The 22,548-nt window shown below is 41.9% G+C and overlaps 2 protein-coding genes and 1 long non-coding RNA gene across 6 annotated transcripts in view; 1 reads left to right on the top strand and 2 right to left on the bottom strand.

Annotated features, from left to right (window-relative positions):
• Positions 1 to 5,550, bottom strand: part of spag9b (sperm associated antigen 9b) — a 44,553-nt gene extending 39,003 nt beyond the window's left edge. For all 4 annotated transcript variants that reach the window (XM_078279259.1, XM_078279260.1, XM_078279263.1 and 1 more), the window contains exon 1: positions 4,955 to 5,550. In XM_078279259.1, coding sequence (XP_078135385.1) covers positions 4,955 to 5,254 — 300 coding nt within the window. In that variant the 5' untranslated portion in view covers positions 5,255 to 5,550. The remainder of the gene's footprint in view (positions 1 to 4,954) is intronic.
• Positions 899 to 5,612, top strand: LOC144536235 (uncharacterized). Its single transcript, XR_013503731.1, has 3 exons — positions 899 to 982; positions 1,432 to 1,701; positions 5,535 to 5,612. It is a non-coding gene; the product is annotated as an uncharacterized LOC144536235 (long non-coding RNA).
• A 1,048-nt stretch (positions 5,613 to 6,660) lies between these two features.
• Positions 6,661 to 22,286, bottom strand: daglb (diacylglycerol lipase, beta). Its single transcript, XM_078279265.1, has 15 exons — positions 21,455 to 22,286; positions 21,173 to 21,324; positions 20,464 to 20,638; positions 20,095 to 20,362; positions 19,775 to 19,897; positions 19,047 to 19,174; positions 18,605 to 18,731; positions 18,388 to 18,471; positions 15,679 to 15,756; positions 15,484 to 15,564; positions 14,621 to 14,748; positions 14,151 to 14,219; positions 10,987 to 11,059; positions 10,334 to 10,587; positions 6,661 to 7,627 (listed from the first exon to the last, which is right to left on the bottom strand). The coding sequence occupies exons 1-15, from the start codon at positions 21,547 to 21,549 to the stop codon at positions 7,432 to 7,434; spliced, it is 2,031 nt and encodes a 676-aa protein (XP_078135391.1). The 5' UTR covers positions 21,550 to 22,286; the 3' UTR covers positions 6,661 to 7,431.
• Positions 22,287 to 22,548: the final 262 nt, after the last annotated feature.

Here is a 22,548-nt window from a genome sequence, read left to right as displayed (position 1 = left end):
CAGATTAATCCATTCCATATTGACGTTTGCATACAGACGAAAATCTGGTGCCACTGATATGTCTGCACTTCTCTCTGATGCTCTGAAACAGACGTTACAGGAAACACAAACCCCGCTGCATGTGACGCTAGTTAACACGATACTCAACAGCAGCTAACGTTAGCCTACCGCTAGCTAGTTAACACGATATTCAACAGCAGCTAACGTTAGCCTACCACTAGCTAGTAGCTGGATTAAACACGGTTAAAATGCTGACAGCTAACGCTAGACGGTGTAAAGTTTGACTGTGTTTCACTGTAGAGGATTCAACACCGGTAGGTAACAATCTGTAGCTGCCGTCGGAGAAACAACACAGACGGTGCGTTCAATGAAACTGGTAAACTACAGCCTCGTGGTGCATTTGAAGTTATTGTAAATGTCCTTTTCCTATCTGGTTGTTGTTTTTGTCGTTCAACAGCAATTTACTAGTGAAATAAGTTATTGTTATACATTATTATTAAATCATTTAATTTTGACCATATAGCCTTAGCAATAAACAAGCCGTTCTTTAATGTCACCAACTGTTGTTTAGTAACCTTTTTTTTTCTTTTTTTACTTTCTTAAAAAGTATCGGTTCAGGCACCGTTAATTATGTATGCGATTAATTAATCAGAGTATGTAATTAATTAGATTACATTTTTTAATCGATTGACAGCCCTAATATATATCTCAATACTCTTGCTCTGTGTATTAATAGATTTCATGTTAATGATGAATGATAATCAATCAGCTGGCATTACATGGAAGTAGTCTGTGGTCTTTTGCAGGTCAGCAGACAACCCTGAGTGGACAAAAGAACTAAGGGAAGTGCTGTTTTTTTCGCCAAGTATTTCCTGCCTTTCCTTTTCCTCCCGTTCTGCTGAGACAAACGACTAAGAGGAGGTATTCCTCTGGGCTTAGAGCAGTGAAAAGCAGGACTTGGCTCGTACAATGCGTTTGTTTGGTAAGATTAATGTGCTTATTTGCTTCAAGAGTGACTTGTCACCCAAACTAGCAGCTTAGTTGCAAAGTCGGTGCCATGCTTCACATTTGCCAACATTGAGTTTGGTGTAGTGGCAGACTTTTTAACAGTTACATTTAAACTAGTCTGAGGGTGTGGTGAATTTCTGTCATTGTGTGACAGTTTAACAACGTGAAATGCAACTGGTATCAACTTGTGGGCACACAGACATCATGGATTTCTGCATCTAGCAATTGTAAAACTGGACTGTGGTGGACTAAACAGGTGTACGTCTATAGAGAAAATTGACCGTCACCTGTCTTACTCAATACTATCAATGATGTCCACCATGCTTTCAAATGCATACATTGCCATTTAGCACCTCTGACAAAACAGTGATATCATTATTTTTTACATTTTGCCTAATGCCCTTTTTTTTCTTTTTTTTGTAGTAAACTCTCATCTCTCAATCTGGTAGGTCTTTCCCGACAAATATCATCCAGAACCAGGAAGCAACAGTAGTCACTGAGGCTGAATGAAGAGACGATGAGGGACAGCTCATTGTCTCTTCATTCATGAATTTCATTCATACAGAAAGTCGACCTTCAACAGCACGTGCGAGGAAAGAGATCCTACTGTAGATACAGCTATACCTGTCAAATCAGTGATCAGGACTCCTCAGGGGTTCGGTGCATAAACAGTGCACCAAAGATGTTCACAAGGTAATGAGATTTGACTTTTCAACCAAATCGTTATTCACAGAAACTTAACGACATTAATATGAACTGTGAATTTCGTGGAGAACTCGGAGACATGCTGGTGCGTTTGTTTTGATTTTGCGACCGCAGATACAAAACTGTGGAAACTGCTTGAGATTTAGAGCTGATCACACCTACACTTGATTTACAATACTTTGGAAAGATGTACCTTCTGCATTCACTGAATGTGATAGCAACTTTTGGTCTCAGTTTTACTTTTTTAATTCAATTATTATTCTCACCAACTTCTATCATGAATCACATGTACATTTATTGCTGAATGTACCAACATAACGCTGTTTAAAATATGCAACATATGTGAAGAGTTTTCATTTAAAAATCACTCTACGCACGCACGCGTACGAAGTACAATTTCAGTGAAATGTAGTCCTGTCAGCTCCTTCAACTTGTGCAACCTGCGTGTGTGTGTGTGTGTGTGTGTGTAGGGAGTGATGAGGTATTTTACACACAGTAGCGAGAGGTAACAAGGCTCTTCAGCTTTAGCAGCATGTTACGACATGACATAAATGATTAAACGCACTGCTTTGTGACCTGCTGCACTTGTCATTCAACATTTAACGATCAAGAAATTGAATGTCAACAACTGAGAAGTGGCAAAAACTGCACATGAAAACACATCATAGGTTTTCTAATCCTGACTCGCATAACTCAATTGAGAAATGAATGATTTTGTGTTATCTTCACAATCATAATTCCCTATTTATGGTTTGATCTTTTTCCAGTCTAAATCATGTTGGCCACCACTAATTTATGGGATTAAAGACATAATATGTCATATGTCTGCATTCAAATGTCTAAAAAAAAGACTATACCGGTGTTTTATATATATATAAAAAAAAACACCGGTATAGTCTTTTTTTTAGACATTTGAATCTGGCTATCCGACCCCGGATAAGCGGACAAAGATGGATGGATGGTCCAGTTTATTTTAAAATAGACGATGAAGCAGGGGATGCTTTAGGGGCTTGGCTACATGCTGACCTGTCGGTCAGGACAGAGGCTTAGCAATGCTGGCTCTGTGTACTGACGTGCAGATGAAGGAGGTCTGCGGTTACCTGCCGGCAAAACTGCCAGATGACTCGCTTCAGCGGGTTGAAAATCTGCAAGTTTCACTCTTTCCCGTTTAGCTTAGCACAACTCTATTGAAACCATAGACAACACTGGCTCAGCTGCGTCATCCTCCCCAGCTCCACCCTCTTTTACAAATATGGTCACGTCAGGTTTATAAAAAAAAAAAAAAAACATAGTCTCGCATTGCCAGACCTTCCTCCACAGTGCTGGGGAGGAGGGTCTGGCCAGTCCACACAGCATTCCGGGATGGGAGAAAAAGGTGCTCTGGTTTATTGGCATTTCTCTAAACCAATCACAATCGTCTTGGGCGACGCTAAGCGCTGGACGAAGCTACGGTGCCTCTGCAAAATAGCCTCGGGAAGGAACTTGTTTTGGTGGAACGTGTGTACTAGTCCTCATGATTCCAGCGGAGTTTAAAATGCCAACACAAAGAAAGTGAAAGGTGATGGACATCCGGCGGAATTTCCGGCAGCACTTGAACAACCCGGAAATTAAACTTCAGCGATAGAAACTACAAGAAAAAAATAAATAAATAAAAAATGGCGACGGACAAATGTCAATCTTGAGGCTTTAAAACGGTACTCAACAAACCAATGGGTGACTTCAACGCTGCAACGTCCATTCTTTTTTACAGTCTATGTGACAGCATGGTAGATGGACAAGCTAGCTAGCATAGCAACACTTAGTATATCCAGATTCCCTTTTTGAATGAATTGAAATTTTTGGCCAAGACACAGGCGACGTGAGGCGACGCCACAGTCAGCCTTCTAGTTTGGTATACCTGGTGAAAAGGGAAAAAAGGCTATTTCTTTCACAAATGTTGCTCTCTGGCACACCAGCGTTTGTATCACAGATGTCTTGCAACCAATCTCATTACCACCGTCCCGAATCACACATTGTTAGTGTGATTAATGCAACAGGAGTTACAGTACCTTGGACCTTTGATTGGGAGGATACCTTATTACATACGGTACCCACTCATATCTAACAATAGGTTATGACAGCGGGAGGAAAGAGTGCATACGTGTGTGTAGAGGAGTAAAGCTGAGAGTTATGAGTTTGTGCTAATAGGCTTCTTAAAGCAAAGCACAGAGCACTGTTGATCTAACAGCTTTCATCTCATCAGTGTGCCTGTTGCTACCATGGATTTAACACAGGCTTAGTGTCTGTACATTCAAGACTGAATACTGGATGACCACTGTGCAATTGTAACCGTTTTATATACAGCATAACCCAAACTGTCATACAGCGCAGTCGAACAAAAACTAGGACTTCCATTGACTTAACTGTATAAACAACAACAACAACACACACACACACACACACACACACACAAGTTTGAGACCCAGTGTGCTAGTGCAGCACCATAACAGCTGTGAACCTGTCACCGTCCAAACACAGACTGCACTGTAGTGGTGAAGGAATGAACAGCGTGTCAATAGGTGTGTCATTTAGGTTGGCTCAAATGAGAGGGTAGTGAGACTGGCATTAGTCATGAAGCTGAATGTGATCACTGAGGTTCAAAATTGTATTTTGGAGACAGCAGAAAGCAACCATCGGACAAACAAACCACTCATTGGTTTGCATTCGTCTGAGCCTTGACCGAATGAATGTTGAGATTTTCAAGCTAAACTAAAGTGGCGCGCATCAACTGAAAACTGTGGGTCCCAGGAGTAGACTGGTATCCATGGTGGCATCAACTTGCAGCCAAAGTACAGTCAGCACTCCGGCAAATTATCTGACCTGGCTGCTACAGGACGGTCTTTTTAACCTCTTTCTGAAACTCCAGACACTCGCCGTTCAGGAAATGCATACACAAGATTTCAAGTCGCTATTCCATCAATTTTTCTCCGCCAAAATGCCCGATAGTGGGCCTTGGCAAGTATTAACCACTTCAAGAAAGTGTAATTCTTCTTCAATGTAAATATGCCTAATGAAATAATGGTTTATGCATTTCATAAAAAGTACTAATTCGTGATCGTGAGCATCGCCAAAAGTGAATTGCCAGATTTCCGAATTGGGTTTGGCATTTCATCTTTTCATGCCAAAGTACATAATACGAGCCTCTAATCTATAATCCAGGTTAGAAATTAGTTTGACAGTTATGTTGTGAAACTGGACCCACCTCCTCTGTGTGTTTTCTCAGTGCCTTCTCTCTTTCGTACTGGGTGACGAGTTGCTCGTTGTCTTCCTTCAGCAGCTCCAGCTCCACTTCGTGCTCCTGGTTGACAGCGAACACCGAGTCCAAGTTCTCCAGTACGGCGACGACCAGCGGCATCAACTCTTTCACTACGTCCTCGTCGTATATTTGGATTAGCCGTTCAAACTCGCGGTATATTGAACTGGCCAGACCTGAGACCCGCTCGGACATCATGGCAGAGTTGCCCGAGTCGTCCTGATACAGGACTACGTCGTCCAGCTCCATTTTCTTGCCTCCACTTGCACGTCTTTCCCAGCTAACGAATAAGCTAGCCGCAAGCTTCAGCTGGCCAGGCTGTCCGCCTTGCTACTTTCAGCGCAAAGAAACGGTGTTCCTAAAACATAGCTTGAATATTGTGTACTCTACAGAAGACAGACTGTACTTAAAAAACAAAGTCTGTATTAATTAGTCGTATGGACAGCTGACTTTAAAAGCTTGCTAGCCTAGTAGCTAGCAGTACTGAAAAGTCTTTACTTGGCTCCTGATTAGTTTTCCTGCCCAACAGATGAGCTCCTGCTGCTGCCTTCAAGTGCTGTCGGAAAGATGGAGATGAACGCATTTAAACGACATAGCAAAGTAGTAAACACTGCAGAAAGAACGGATCGGATTGTAATTTATCTGTATCTGTGTATACAGAATATCAGATGTGTAATTTTGCAAAACACCAAAGCTAAAAGTGCACACAAAAACATTTAAACCTCTACAATGTTGTAAAAATGTGGTGGCAATAAACATATTGTTGAAGCTAAAAGAATAATTTCTTGTGTCCTGTTGCTTATATTATATAGTTGCAATGTGACGTTTAGGGGGCGGAGAATAAGACGTATCAACAACTTATTTAAATAAATCCACACAGTTTATTAGTAGTTTTTTTTTTTTTTACAGACGTAAGGGTGATGTGCGATTCTCATAATTGTATGTTCCATTTTTGTCACATGTATTTACCTCGCAAATTAATTTTAGTCACTGGCTTACTACACATTTCCTCCCTTTCATTCTAAAGCTGCAGCACAAAAAAAGTTATGTGGGATTGACATTTAATTTCTTACATAAGTTCAAAGAGAAAAGTAGAAATGTGTTGTTTAGCCCACTTTGATATTTTACAAACTATCCGCTCTGGAATTTACTATGTCCGAGCTTAGAAATAGGAGCTAACGAGGATCACTTGAAGATGCCATGTGCTGATGACGCGCTTGCGTCATATGCCAAACAGGACTGATGAAGGATCGAGTAAAAACTGTAGGTAATCCTTTGTGGTCTATTCATTGGAGACGTTTAAAAAAAAAAGATGTATACCCCATCCCATTGACTCATATGGCTTTAAGGCAACTGATTAATCCCATTTTTTTTAGACTTGACTGAAATCTTCCTCAAAATCTAATTTGCTTGCATTCAGTTCAACAGGTGGCTGTTGCTGATTTTAAGAACTGCTTGTATTTATCCTATTACAAAAAGAAAATCAAAGGATGATATGTGCTTCCCAAGAGTTTTTATTTGTATCAAGGAGTCCAAAGCAATCTATTTGGGAATGTGAAATAGTTATGCAGGCATCAATTGATCTAAACTTTAATATTATATATTACTGGGGGGGGGAATATCCATGGCAAGTAAACAGGTTCCCACACAATGTACAATATTTGTACCTCTTACATCTTTCATTTATTTTGCCAAACACCATGCACTATTAGAAACAGAAACTTACTGTAAACACAGTGCACTCATCACAGTTTTTTTTTCTTCTGTAAAGCAATTCTGTGACTTATTTTTCTGCAATGTATAGGCACTGTTCACCCTGATTTATCAAGACATTAAAACACAAGACAGACTAACCACAGTTACTATACAACAAAGACGTAATGCTTCTGTCCACATTTTGAGGTAAAAGTTACCCATATAAGGAAGACAGCGTCTGACACATTCAGTGACCACAGGGCAGCCTCTGCCAGGCCTACAGCACTCACACAAACATAAAACACTGACATTACAGTAAAACTGCAGCACTATCAAATAATGTACACAAAGCACATTCAAAGATCATGGCATAAAGTTCCTCATGGAGTAACTCAGAGAGGTGAAATAAAACAAATTATTTAAATTAAATGAATAAAAGTGCAATTTAACAAAGTTTGCCCCAACATTTTAACTGATCAAGTGTATTCATGGAGCTCACAATGTCTCTATGGTTTCATGTATTCCATTACAATCCAGTTCCCAAATGTCTTCATTAGAAAAAAAGGGGGCTCTTTAGGATCGGGCCTGCAAACAAGATGCAAATGAAGAGCATGACGGATTTGAAACGGTCCTGGATCAGGTGTGGAGCAAAATCAGACATACAAACCGGTGGGTTTAAAATACTGTAGAGCCAGGGAGCACAGACATAAGAGTTGGTCTCTATATCACATTCAGATAGTATTGTGCTGGCTGTTGTTTGAAGATGACGGGCAGAGGGAGAAGGGCTTGTCTCTGGTCAGACTGTCGAGTGCTCGGAGGACAGCGTCGGGCATGTGATCTGCAAGCATCCTGGGACTGATCAAAACACTCCTGAACGCCATTTCATTGGACCAGTCTGCACGGTACCGGACCTGGGAAAAACAGGACCTGAGGGGGGAAAAAAAGAGAAAGAAGGAATTTGGTGGCAAATCCAACTCACAATTCTCATTTCAAAAGAGTCTGAAGCCTCTTTCCACCCAACGCTGATACACATCCAGTATTCAGGTTGTACAATATGTTATGTTATATAGGTGTGCTAGCATTGTCCATGTGACATCCAGAAAAATAGATCAAATACTGAAAAAGTTGTATTTGAAGTGGCACTCAAAATACAATTACTGAAACAAATGTTCAAATGTTCTGTGCTGAAAGAAGTTTAATGGCAAGCACTGAATTAAGTGTTAAGTGATGCAAGGAGCTGAAGATTAGATACAAGTCCAAGCACTGAAAGGAGCATTTGTAGTTAAAGTGTATAAACTGTAAGAAGTTGAACTGTCAACGAAAAAACACTCAACACTGAAAGCAGTTGGAATAAATTGTATATCAACAGAATGAACGGAAGTTGAGGAACTTAGAAGAGCTGAAGAAGATTTATTTTTTTTGTTCAACACTGAACCTGAGACCAGAAAGGGTTTAAAGGAGCTGAGGCATCGGTTAAAGAGAAACAAATGAATGTACCGTATTTTCCGCACTATAGGGCGCACTGGATTATAAGGCGCACTCTTAATGAATGGTCTATTTTCGAACTTTTTTCATATATAAAGCGCACCGGACTATAAGGCGCTTTAAGCAAAACAAAAGCAGAGGGCTGCATTGGGACTGGGTCCCGCGAGCGGGCAGTAAAAACTTTGAAACGGGCGGGAGCGGGCGGCTGAAAAAAAAAAACACTGCAGGATCGGGACGTAGCCTAGCGACAGAATGTCAACAAATGATGTCGAAAGGAAACTCAAAGAAGGTATTTACAGCACTAAAAAAAAGCAAGGCAAGTTTGACATTTGGAAAAAGTTCTCAATTGTCAGGAAAACGAAACAAACAACCCCATGAATCTCTTTATTAATAGCCTATAAAATGACGTGTTTTCCCCTGCGGGACGGGAGAAGCCACAAAATCAATGCATTTCTATTATTGTGCGGGCATAAAAAGTTTTGCTGGTGCTGGACATAGACATTGTGGGTGCGGGCGGCAGTGTAACACACACGTTGCGGGTGCGGGCGGTAATGGTCCGAAATTCAGCGGGGAGCGGGATGAAGAAAACAGTCTCGCGCAGGGCTCTAAAGCACAGTAGGCCTATGTATTACTCCGCGACGCTCCTGACTACGGTATCTTGACAGAGCGCCGTGTACCACACAAAATCGCTCCGAGGTCAGTAAGCACAACCAGAATTAATCCATATATAAGACGCTCCGGATTATAAGGCGCACTGTCATTTTTTTAGAAAATTAAAGGCTTTTAAGTGTGCCCTATAGTGCGGAAAATACGGTAGTTAAAATGTGTGTTGATGTATCATTTACTGCTTGTGTTGACACCGTTAGTGCACGTTCAGACTAGGGATTCACCGAATCCAGATTTTTGGGGTTCGGCCGAATACCGAATCCACTGGTTAAGATTCTGCCGAATCCGAAACCGAATACCGAATCCTACTCCCATCAAGTTTTTAGCCGTGACCGTCCTTCCTTTGCCGTACCTAAACTTGTCGCATTTTGGCTGCTGTCTGTAGATTCCTTCATGCACAACTCGTATTCTTTCGGATGTTTCATACGCAAATGTTTTAACAGCGGCGATGTTGTGTATTGTTTAGGGTCCTCGCCACCACGAGACAAATCGGCATTGCAAATTGAACATGTAGCCGGACTTGAATGGTCTTCTTTTGACTGAAAGTACTGCCAAACAACACTTTTTCTGCTCACGAGTTCCATTTTCACTTTCTCACAGCTTACTGCATTGAACGGTCCACCTACGTAAACACCTTCCTGTAAACACTTTCCCGTAATCACCGGCGGAGTCATTACGTCGACCAGCGCGTAGTGCAAGCGTAGGGTTCGGTTGGTGGAAAAAAATTCTAAGGTTCGGCAGAAACCGAACCCCATCAAAAAGCCCAATATTCGGCTGAATCCATCCTAGTTCAGACCAAGGATGGCCCATTTGTGTGACATCTGGGCGTCTAAGTGCTTGTGTTTTGTTTCTCAAAGTGTTTTCTTGTTTTCAGACTTTCTTGTATTGTTCTTATCCTGTTTTTAACTCTCTTGTGTATGCATTTGCATTGTATTTATGTGTGTTTATGTGTGAGCCGCTGGACACTTGAATTTCCCCACGGGGATGAAGAAAGAAAGAAAGAAAGAAAGAAAGAAAGAATCAATCAATCAATCTATCTTGTGGCAGCTGTAGAGGCAGTGATGTTTCCTGTTTACTGTACGAGACTCTCACACTGCCTCAAAAGGGACTGACAAAACGGACTCACACATATTTGGAAACGGCAGCGTGACGTCGGGTTGCGCTTCTTCAAAAGTTGAATCGGTCTCAACTTTTCACGCTGCTGCAGTTTTTTCGGCTCCCCGCTGCTCCACCCACCGCTGCAGCCACCCGCTTTCAAAATGAAAAAAAGACCTGCGTTTTCGCCGCACCGTCTGACGACCGCCGCAGTGTGTGTGAATGCAGCCTTATACAATTTGTTAAGCCAGGCGGGAATAATATACATTCTAGTTCTAATCACTACTGGAGGGGGGGGCATAAACACGTATTCCTATTTATCAGCTTGTATGTAGGGTAAATCTGTTATGAAGGGAATTCAGAGGTTAATATTATTTGTAGACAGACCTCCGTGACGGCCCATCTTCTGTGATATGCAGAATGCGTCCGGGCAAGAAGAGAGGTAAGTGGGCAGCAGTATGGGCAGGTGAGTCATCAGACGCCAGGCTCTGATAGGATGACGAGTGGCGAATCATCAGTGACTCCTCCCCCAACAGTGGCTGGCTAAGCTCCTCCTCCCTCCTGTTGTCCATCTCAGTGGGGAAGTCATCGGGGTCTCCTCCAAAGAGCTCGTACCAACATCCCTGCAGCAGGATGCGGTACTGAAACACACAAAATTATTATTATTTTTTTTTTTTTTTTTTTTTTTTTAAATGGCAGGGACTTAAGACAGTGTTTCTCAAATGGGGGGGATGAAAAAATGTCAGTCATGCATAATTCCTAAAATAATTATACAGTATAATAATGAATGAATGCAGTGATTCTGAACATTTAAAATGTAGCATTTGAGTGTTTTTCAGTTACAATATTGTTCAATCAAAAATGTATTATGCCTCTTTATATAGCTAGGCGTTGTTTTTACTACAAAATGTTTGTGCTGGTCAGGGGGTACTTGGATGAATGTATATTTCAAAGGAGGTACATTATTGAAAAAGTTTGAGAACCACTGACTTAAGAGACTTACAGCTCGTGCCAACGTCAGTGCTTTGAATGGTTCTTACCTTGGGCTTATTGCAGTTTGAAACTATTTTAAGAATCCTTCTCTTCAGATCTTCCATATTGGGAATGCTCAATCTGTACAAAAAGAAGATTGATTATAAGAGGGAATAATGCAAAGGAAAAACATAACTTTAGAAAAACATTGGAGGAAAAAGGAGCGTGTGAGTTGCTCTCATTTTCTCTTTGCCTGTAATAATAGGGCAGAGCCAAATATAGAGTCTCCATCACGCAGTAGTCTTTAATAGAGGAGACACACCAACTGATAATCGGCTGTCAGACCGTCTGGCGAGGTCGGTGACTCGAGTCTGTTCGGTGTGTCCCGTGCCGTCGTCCGTCGGAGGAGCCGTCGGCCTTCATTTGGGCCGACCCGACACGTTCAGTCGGGAGACAGGGCAGTCGGGACTCGCCTGGAAATGGCGAGCGGATGAGCCGCTCAAAATCTGACCAACAATCTTTTAAAACGGACCTTTGTCAATCTGAAATGAAGACAGATTCCGAAACTGCACGGCCTATTTCTCGCTTAAAATGTTTTCAGAAACACGTTTTGGTGAACTATTTTAGTACAATATGAGATTGTATTCTGACCAAGCCGCCATGACAGTCTGGCTGTGAATTTCCGGAGAAAAAAGAGCCACGTGACGCGTTCGTCCAATCAGCTGCCGGTTTTCATTTTCTGGGAAACAATTGGACTGTTAATGGAAAACAATACAGAGCAGCGCCGCCATGCTCAAGTCGGCGTCTCTTTGGTGTGTTCTGAGGCACTTTTTGGACCTCGGGGACCCGTCTGATCAGTCCGACTGCCTTTTCTGCCGACGGTCGGCCGTCTTTTTGGTGTGTCAGCACCTTAAGAGTATGGCCGCCACCACAGCACATTCATATTGGCCTTTCAAACACAAGAGTCTGCATTGCTGCTTACACACAAACATATATTTACCTTCAGTGTTCCACAGTAAAAAAAAAAAAAGTTACTGCTCTAACCAGTATTAACATAAAATATGTACATATTCTGAATAGGGCTGTCAAACGATTCATTTTTTCTTAATCGCGATTAATCGCTGAATTTTAATAGTTAATGCCGCTTAATCGCATGTTTTATCACATCAAATATATATGATTATACACATCAATATCAAATTCTATTATTTTGTTTTCAAGTCTGTATTATCAATGTAAACCAATTCTTACCAGTGTATCTTGATTGGGAATCAAATGAATGCAAAGAAAGTTACTTTATGAACTTGACTTTTAGATTTAGTTGATTACTTCAAATCAAAAGATGTGCAACGAGACAATCAATGTCTTCAGAAATATAGCTTGCTTTTTAAAAATGTAAAAATAAATGTGTTAGACAAATTATGCTTAGAACGGCTTTGCTTCAGTTTCTTTGTTAAACCATTTGCATCCAAACTCCTGTTTAAGTATTTCTGTCTTTCATGTGTTACTCTAGCCTGACAAGCCAGACCCACGTCCAGATGTTGGGTCTGGGAACTCACCATTGCAAAGCTCAATCCGAGGGGCGGAATAAACGGTTGTCTTTCAAATTCCCTCCGCACACAATAGGATAGCGCTACAACCAGGCAGAGCAACGAAGAAGGTAGCAGAGCTAGTTGATAGATTCAATTTCTGCCGTATCCGGTCGGCAAAACTCCGAACACATCTTCCTTTTTTAAGAATGACTTCAGTGCCGTTCTTTGTTCTTTTCTCAAAGAAAAGCTGAACTCCAAGTCTTCCAGCAGACCGCTGTTCCCAGCAGCAGCAGCCATAAGCCTGCCTACCGACTCTATACACGATGTGATTGGCCTGACCAGAGTTTGGTTTTTCCAGCTCGCAAGCCAACGGAGAGTGCCTAGACCCCCCCTGGCTGCAAATTACATTTGCTGCCGCTAGGGTGCGTCTAGATTTCTAGGCTAGTGTTAATCATGAAAGCTGAGTGACCCTGCAAAGAGCACAGGATGCATCATCCCTGAGGGCAGAGTGCATAATGTGGAGGAGACGCCGGGCCTGACCAGAGATAAGAAGAAAAGCTACTGATTGCATGAACCGAATAACTAACTTGACTCCCAACTCCTTTAAAAAGACACCTGTGAACAACCTTCAGTCACTTTCTGCACTTATGCTGTAAACTGACTCTACTTACTGAAAGTAAACAAACTTTTAAGAGAACTCCAGTGATTTTGTCTTTGATAAATAATTATCCTAACAAAATTATACAGCAAAAGTGCATGCACAAGATGACATGGTGGTCTGCAGCTAGTTGCCACCCATTATCGCAAGCACTTCAGTTCATTTCTTCGATTTGGTTTCATCCACGGGTCTGTGGCGACTTGCACCCGGTTAGCTGTACTAGCTGCATGCTTAGCTCGTAGATGGTAGCTTAAACTTGAAGGGTTTCGGTGATATTTTCGTTCCATTTCACACAAACTCGCCATTTAGAACTGTGTTGTTCATCTTCATGGCTGCAGCAGGAGCTAGGAAGTGTCTGTGGCAGCTTGAAAACAAGTAAAGGTGCCTCAAAGGCTCAAAATAGTAGCAGCCAAAAATGCTAGAGCGTAGCGATTCTTCGTAGCATAGGCGCCGATACTGAAAATACTGAGCACCCACGTGTGCCAGACTGCCTGTAGGCTACATTCATTTAAAATTAAACATTGCAGGTGGTGCTAAGTGGAGCGTCTGTCATAGTGTGATTGGTTATGTCAGTAGCGTTGGATTCTTAATTTCCCACGAAGCTGATCGCGGTTACGTGTCAGTTAAACTTCTCATCTCCAATCCTATCTGTATTTGTGAGAAGTGGCGCTGTCCTGAGTTGAAAGATTATTATCGAGTGTGTTCGTGTCGGCCGCTGTCCATTTCCTAAGGTTCTTTTTTTGACTATCTTTTTTTTTTTTTAAAGGGCGTGCGCCCGTGAGCACCCACGGAGGAAAACATAAATCGGCGCCTATCCTTGGTAGCAAAGATTATTTGGTAACAGCACCAGTGACAGTGTGAAATAAAGAATCTTTGGTGCACGCGATTAACGAGATGAACACAATTATAACGCGTTACGCTCCGTCTTTAATCTCATCGCGATTAACGCGTTAATGCTGACAGCCCTAACCATGTAACTTTGATTAAACAGCATGTAAAAGGCTAAGAAGTATATTATGTAAAAAACAAGCATCAGTCTAACCTTGGAACCAAATCCTTTCCCAGCACAACCGAGACCACAAAGTCCTTGGAGTAATCAGCTAAGGCTTTACTGCATATAGATAAAATAAAGAACAGAAAACATAGTTAGATCAGTCCAACAACTAACAGCATGCATTGTACTTCATGTGTACATACATTGCATATTTTAAGTCAGACCTGTAAAATCACACTTGTAAGGGCTCATAATTAGTTTTTGAAAACAACTTCAATGATAATTTAACATTTAAAACATACGTTTCTAAGCATGCAATCGTTATTCATCTTGATAATACATGTGTAGTAGGAAGAAAGAAAATCTCCCCAACAAATATGCATAATGACTTGATGAATGGCTTAAGAGCATTTTGAATTAAAAGTAACACTTTTACTACAAAACCAGGAGGCCAGCCCAGTTCTAGCCACTCTCAGCTGGTTGCACTTGCCAAAGTGTTACAGTATAGTCTTCCTTACCTCAGGAGTCCCCCTGGCGGAGAGAACGAGTAGCACTGCAGGGTGGGGAAGGAATTGCGCAAGAGGATAGCTAGCAGTGATGCTGTGCCAGCACCCAGACTGTGACCTGTGATGACCAGTTTATACTCCTACAAACACAGAAACACGTTAGAGGATTATTCAAGATCTATTACTTCTGCAAAGCTGATGTTATTTTTTGACAATAAATGATTAACAAATACAGTATATGAAATGGATATTCTTCATGGAAGTGCACTGAGTAGAAAGCAGTGTGTGCGTTTTTTTAATCAGAAGAGTAGTCTATATCCTAAGCCACTTTCGGGATTGCTCCGGTGCTGCAGGAAATGTCTATTCACCGATGTCCGATTCCTTTGTGTTGGAATTTTAAACTCCGGTGGATTTCTGAGGACTATGGTTAACTGCTCCTCAGATCTCTGCAGGGTAAATCCAGACAGCTAGCTAGACTATCTATCCAATGTTAGTTTTCTGTTGCACGACTAAAAAAACGTACACACGTTCCACCAAAACAAGTTCCTTCCCAAGGTTATTTTGCAGCGGCTCCGTGCTGAGCTTGGCGCCGCCCATGATGATTGTGATTGGTTTAAAGAAATGCCAATAAACCAAGAGCATGTTTTTCTCCCATCTGAGAATGCTGTGTGGACTAGCCAGACCCTCCTCCGCAGTGTGTGGAGGAAGGTCTGGCAAAGCGAGACTATCGGAAGAGTAATGCAAGCCAGCATCATATTTTTCAACTGTACCATACCTGTAACCCTGTCCCAGAGGTACAATTTCGAACTGAAAGGAAATCCAACGATGCCTTCTTGGGCTGAAAAGTAGTTTCCAACCTCCGTTACATTTCTTACCGGTGCAATGGAGAAGGCCTGGTTCAGGATGCCATCGTTGACCAGCTTCTTGTAGATGTAACCTGCCGCCTGGCACATGCCCTGCAGGAGTCAGGGACAAAGCAGCAGCATTGATCTCTACTGAAACACACGTTGCACATTAAAACGCTTCTACTTAAAGCAGGTGGAGAGTTCTGTGTTGATATGTGCATTCACCTTGTGAGCATAGCAGGCTCCAGACACTCCTTCTATAGGCAGGTTCTCACATTCAGCAGACAGGTCTGTTAGGACATCCTGCAGGACAGACTTACTTACTGAGTGAAATTTACAATAAACTGGGAACCTGATCGGCCTCGTGTCAGACCCCAATGTCCAAGGCAAAAGTACATGTAGAAAAATACTTGGCTGTTGGACGAAATGCTTTGGTCGGAATCAACGTTAGGGCAAACGTTTCAAACTTGTGGACGAACAAAAGCAGAAAGATTCTAGTATGTTTCAACCAAATCACCTCAATACATCTTTCACTTTCACTGTTTATATGTAGACATGGGTGGATACTCTTATACACATGCCTCCCTCGCCACACTCAAGTCTTCTTTTCCTAAACAAGCAGAGGAATGGTCACATTGCATGCCATCAGATATAGACCAAGGGGCACCTATATTTATCAGTTAGCGAGTCATCTGTACAAATAGGGAAGTGATTCTGAACGAAAAGAGGAAGCGAGAGGATAACACACAAAAGTATGACAAATGCACAGCAGTTGTACAGAATGACTGATGGTAGTACTGAGAAAAAAAATAACAATCACGTTCCTTTTTCCATGTACACACAATGGACAGATTGAGTTCATGGTTCCGGGTGTCATATTAGACTTTCATGGTCAGTAATAAGTAATACATTTTGCGAAATGTTCATGCAAACCAACAAATTAAAAAGGCGCAAATGAGAACACCAACCATCTAACATCGCTGTAAAAAATATAATATATACGCAAACAATTAACGGCGCACCCACCAAATTCCTCAAAAAAACCTACAATATATCCAAAACTCAGCCGCCTCACTCTGCTCACTCACTCACTCACTCCAGCGCCAGAGACCACATCCCTCCGGTCCTCCTAGACCTCGGCTGGCTCCCCATCCAACACAGAATCCAGTTCAAAATCCTCCTTATCACCTACAAAGCTGTCAATAACCTCGCCCCCCTCCTACCTCTCTGACCTCCTGCGCCGTCATACTTCTACCCACAACCTCAGATCCATGGACGCCAACCTCCTTTTCCCCCTCTCACTCGCCCCAAGCACCGAACCTGTTTTGCTTTATTCATCCTGCTTCTATGCTGCTTTGCGTCACCTTTTTAAGATCTATCTCTAGTTGTAGAGCCCGGCCGATATTAGGCATTTACCAAACTATCGGTACCGGCATGTATAACGGCCGATAAATGAATATTGAAAAAATAAAATAAAAAAACGGATGAAACCCCCTTCGACCATGTTCTGAGTGTTGGCGTTGCGTAGTTTGTCCACCAGAGGGCGCTCTACAACGTCCCTGTTGGCAACACTTGTGTTTTTGGTCAAAGGACTTTAAGTTTCATATCTTAAGTTTGTATTTTTATTAGGGCTGTCAATCGATTAAAAAATGTAATCTAATTAATTACATACTCTGTGATTAATTAATCGAAATGAATCGCATACATAATTAACGGTGCCTGAACCGATACTTTTTAAGAAAGTAAAAAAAGAAAAAAAAAGGTTACTAAACAACAGTTGGTGACATTAAAGAACGGCTTGTTTATTGCTAAGGCCATATGGTCAAAATGAAATGATTTAATAATAATGTATAACAATAACTTATTTCACTAGTAAATTGCTGTTGAACGACAAAAACAACCACCAGATGGTAAAGGACATTTACAATAACTTCAAATGCACCACGAGGCTGTAGTTTACCAGTTTCATTGAACGCACCGTCTGTGTTGTTTCTCCGACAGCAGCTGCAGATTGTTACCTACCGGTGTTGAATCCTCTACAGTAAAACACAGTCAAACTTTACACCGTCTAGCGTTAGCTGTCAGCATTTTAACCGTGTTTAATCCAGCTACTAGCTAGCGGTAGGCTAACGTTAGCTGCTGTCGAGTATATTGTTAACTAGCGTCATGTGCAGCGGTGTTTGTGTTGGGTCTATTTCAGAGCATCAGAGAGAAGCGCAGACATAGTGCGCACACATCAGTGGCACCAGATTTCGGTAGCCAGGGTTGGCAGGAAGAAGATTTTTACAAGTAAATGTTCCAATTAATGATCCAGGCAGAACATTCTCGTCTCCCTCCTTCATTTTACAGTCCAATGGTGGCTAGAACGGCTCCGGGTCAAACGTCAATATGGAATGGATTAATCTGCGTTATTTTTTCTCAGATTAATTAATCGAAATTAACGCGTTATTTTGACAGCCCTAATTTTTATACATTTTATTTATCAGAACTTTAATATATTTTGATGTTCCTCTGTTCTATTGTGACAATAAAACAAATCAAGTTTATTCTTAAACGGCATTATCATATTATTTTATTGAGGACTCAAATAACTACAAATGACTAATGTTAGCGTTTCTGGAATTATTATTTTTTTTTTTTTTAAATATGCATCTGCTGATATATCGGAATATTTTTAAATCACCAAGTATTCAAATATTTGTATCGATATCGGCCTTAAAAATCCTTTATCGGCCGGGCTCTATCTAGTTGTTACTATTTCTGTTGTACTGATCTTGTTATTGTTTTTCTTTGTCTTACTTTGTAAAGTGCCTTTGAGTGCCTTTTAAAGCGCTATGTAAAATAAATGTATTATTATTATTATTATTATTAATAACGTATTTTCCATGATCTACTATTCACAAAAAAGGGGATTCGCTGGGAGTCCCAACTCACCCTCAGTGACAGTGTTCCTCTGACAGCCACAAGAACAGCCTCTCTCTTATGATCCAGAGCCACGTAGAAGGGGATCTCATAGATCTGTAACGAAGAGAACACGTATGACCCTTTTGGATTACTGAGACTGTTGGGACGGGTGCAGGCAGCTGAAACTGAGGGACATTTTTTGAACATATGGAGTATTCCTCACAGGAGCAACTAGTGAGATCCCTACCTGGTTGTGGAAGCTGACGTAGATGAAGTCTCTGTACTGCAAACCAGTGCTGTGCAGGATGGATGAAAAGTGACAGCCGAGGTGGTCCCCTCCAACGATTTCATACTCGGCCGCACGACCTCTACAGCTGATACACACAAACACATTTTGACTTGAATCAAAACGGGATCAAGTTGTTAAGTTTGTAGTTGTGGTTTGTAATCTTGTAGGCCAGACTATCGGCTGTCCCAAGACTATTTGGCTTTGGAAGTTTCTGAAACACCTTTCTCTCGAAGCAGGAGACAATGCAACCCTTTTTTCATGACAAAGAAACAAATAACTGTTGATGCTTCTTGGGACTTTGTGGGATTTCTACATTCAGTCAGCAGCTGTTAACCGAACCTAAATGGTCTTGCGACTTATCAGACAGGTTCCCATTAACTCGCATAAGTAAAGATCTTACCAGTCTCCACTAAGTTTGCAAGGCCCAGTTAGGAGGTTGGAGTAAACGTACAGCGGCCAGCCATAGGCTGCTGCAGCAAATCGCATACAGTGAGCTGCTTTCTCCAACTCTGTCTCCAAATCTTCTCCCTTTAAACATAAAAAGACATACAAGAAGAATAATCAACACTGTATTACAGACTTGCATGACTACTGTTTAACAGGGCATTCACACCAAAAAATCATTCAAATTCAATGTTTCCGACCGCACTTGAAGGCAGCTTTATTTCACAGGAGAGAGAGAGACAGAAAAGAGACGAGCGAGACATAGGGAGTGCTTCGTTGTTGCAGGAAAACATTCAGCTATTAAACAAAGTCCCGGGCAGTTCAGTGCTTGTGTGTTTTTTTTTTGTTTTTTTTTTACCCTTGTAGATTTTCAAAACTTTCTTGCGTTTGTGATAAAGTCAGTGATGTTTCCCGTTTACTGTACAGGATTCTCACACCGCCTCGAAACCTTAGCTCAATTGCATTGAGTCGGTCTCAACTTTTCGCTGCAGGCCCGCTGCATATTTTTGAGTGTCCCCCCCTGCAGTCTAAACCCACTACCTCCATTCAAAATGAATGGAAAGACATGCGTTTTTGCTGGACCCTCGGACAGCCGATGCAGGCGGTCTGAACGCGGCCTTACTAATGCTTTTGCCTGCTTTTAGGTCTACAGTACCGACATGACCGACAGACTCCGGTACTTACGATGGGAGAAGAAGGGCTGTGATCGACCATGACGTCTGGGTCTCTGCTTTGCTCCATTTTATCCTGCTCCTGGTGCAGCAGAGCCAAACCAGCTGCTATGTCACTGGGGACCAGGTCTGTGTCCTGCAACACACACGCACACACCATACCGGAAAGCATCATACCACTAGACAGTTCTTGCATATTTAACACTAACACAATTTGCTTTAGTCTTTCTTGATGTATTCTATTATGTAATCTGACTTAATGCACTTTGCCCAAACCCCCTAACTGCCAGATGTAAAGGACAGCACAAACAAGAGAGAGAAAGTGTCCCTTACAGAGAAGAATCCACCGACGAGCTGCGCAATGCTGGAGAACGCTGCTCGGTGGCTTTCGTCCTGCGGCAGACAACAGCACAGGAGCCGCAGCCTGTTTTCCCACACCTTGACAGCCAGAGAGCGAGCTGTGGAGAAGAACTGGGTGCCCTCGTTGCTCTGCAGGTCTCTTAATCCCAGTGGCTCCATGGCAGCAGGTTGAGGACGGGGGTTCCCCATCGGGTCAAACACAAATACCACGCCCAGCCCAGTGAACAGCAGGATGATCCAGCTGTTGTGACACAGAAGAAAAGATGCTGAATCAGAACCTCTAACAATTCAACAATTATAAAATGATGAAACTATGAACTCATAACCCTAAACAACCTATACCTGGCAACCACTGCTGCGATGACAGCACCCACTGTGGCGGGATCGCAGCCTTTGCTGTCATCAGACACCCAGACAGCTCCCAGACAGGCCCACACCAGCTCAGGGATGTACAGGATAGCTCGCAGGTACACCAGCGCAGGGATAGAGCGCCGTGGGCCGGGGTTTGTAATAGTCCCTGTGAATAAATCATAGATATCTGTGTAATCATCAAAGAATAATGTGCTTTACACCTGTTACAAGTGGCTGTTTAATGAGCTGCAATCCAGAGGATGATTATGACGTTGCAAAGGGTAAACTGACGGTTAGAAGTTGTACCATTAATGTTTCATCAGAGGTAGTTATAAGCAAGAGACAGATGTGTCTCCTTCCTCCTTTTGAAGAGCTGCGCTTCCTGAAAGTTAAGCCGTTTGCAAGTTTAAAGCTGTTTTTAATATGAAGGCATAATATGATGCCACTTGTGTACATGTTGTCTGTGCACTAAAGGAGTTACATTCAGTGAACTTTGTTTTAAATTGTAGTAGCATAGCAACGGTCTTACGGAATAACCTGTATTTCGACACTATTGCTGCTTAGGGCAAAATTGTGATCCTGTTATTTCCACTCCTGCAAAAGTTGTCCATGCCTAGTTATCTTTGTATGTAAAAGTAAATAAAGTATAAATTATTATTAATAGAAGCTCAGGAGACCTGATAAACCACAACTGATTTACCTTGGGCACTGACGTAGACAATAGCACAAAGTGACAGGATGATGAGCGCCAGCACAACCAACAGTCCAACCAGATAGCTGTGAAGAACTCCTCTGCCATTACAATCAAAATGACCCTTGTGATAAGTGAATAGGATCATGGTGCCAATCCACCTAAGGAGAAAATGACAGCAGGGAATGACAAGAGCAGACTCATTACATGTTGTCATTATGCTTAAATAGTTGGACGTCAGGTGGCAAAAGCCCTGTGTATCACAGACATTCATGAAGGTAAACAACATACCACAGCACACGGACGAACAGTTCAAAGGAGCCGGGGAAAACAAGGTCGTCACTGGCGATCCCCCACCGCCGACCAAACACCACGAGGCCAGGCATTTTGCAGGTAACCAAGACCAAATATCTCACGGACGGTAATTAACCTTTCACCACTATAAAAGGTGATAGGATTCTCTGGAGCAATGCACACTTCAAGTCATGCCTGACTTCGCCAAAGCTGTAGCTACACTGGCTGACAACTCAAACGTCACTTTCCTACGTTGCTTAATATAGCCCAAATGATTTTGTAACGTTACTGATCTAACGTTGGCGTGTAGCTAGCTAACGTTAACCCTTACACACGCTAACGTTAGATGAGTATTGGGTGAGTGTGTATCCGCCAACGTTACCTTATTTGAGGTCAGTTAAGACCAAGCTCAAATTTAGATGTCATATACAGTGTTGCGTTTTTCGACGTGTCAACACAAAGCTTGATAATATTAGCTGTATCTAATGCGGTTAACGGCAGCTAGCAGAATCGTACTATTGCGTGACTAGCATATATTAGCTATCTATAGGTAACGTTAGCTAAAAATACTCTAAAGCTGCAGCTACCCAAAAAATGCTAGCTAACGTAATCCCGTATCACAAACACTACCATTGTTTAGGTAACGCTAGTTACGTTAATATATCAACATTACATATATATCATACAGTTACTATATAACCAACGTTACTAATTGATAAAAAAAAAAGGTTTAGGTAACAATAACCATAGCTAAATGCAGAAATGGTTTGTTTGAAAACGACAACAAGTACGTGTCCGTCCGCTGGTGGTACCCTGATGCAACAGATACCACCGTACAATAGTTCCGGTGTCGTGCCAAGGTAATTACCATAAATATATGATATATAGATGTCGCCTTGGGCTTCTACGTTACAGTGGGGATACACAAAATATCAGTTTTTCATATGATATAATGTGTATCCCCTCTGTAACTATTGCTAGAAAAGAGCAGTCAGCTCCATATTATCTCAGGTTGTTTACTGTGACCTGGTATAAAGACAGAAAATAACACACGAGGACAGGACAGACCCTTTGCATGTTAGGGGAGGGGA

The sequence above is a fragment of the Sander vitreus genome, chromosome 21, assembly GCF_031162955.1.
Source record: "Sander vitreus isolate 19-12246 chromosome 21, sanVit1, whole genome shotgun sequence".
In the NCBI taxonomy this organism is placed as follows: Eukaryota; Metazoa; Chordata; class Actinopteri; order Perciformes; family Percidae; genus Sander; species Sander vitreus.
Note: the sequence above shows the minus strand (reverse complement) of the source record. Positions and strands in the feature narration are given on the sequence as shown.

Excerpts from the sequence above, each read along its gene's own strand:
- daglb (XM_078279265.1), bottom strand. The coding sequence starts at position 21,549 with ATGCCTGGCCTCGTGGTGTTTGGTCGGCGGTGGGGGATCGCCAGTGAC. Across the intron at positions 18,472-18,604 it reads ACGTCAGCTTCCACAACCAG|ATCTATGAGATCCCCTTCTA; the intron begins GTAGGGATCTCA and ends TCTTCGTTACAG. Across the intron at positions 10,588-10,986 it reads CAAACTGCAATAAGCCCAAG|TACCGCATCCTGCTGCAGGG; the intron begins GTAAGAACCATT and ends TGTGTGTTTCAG.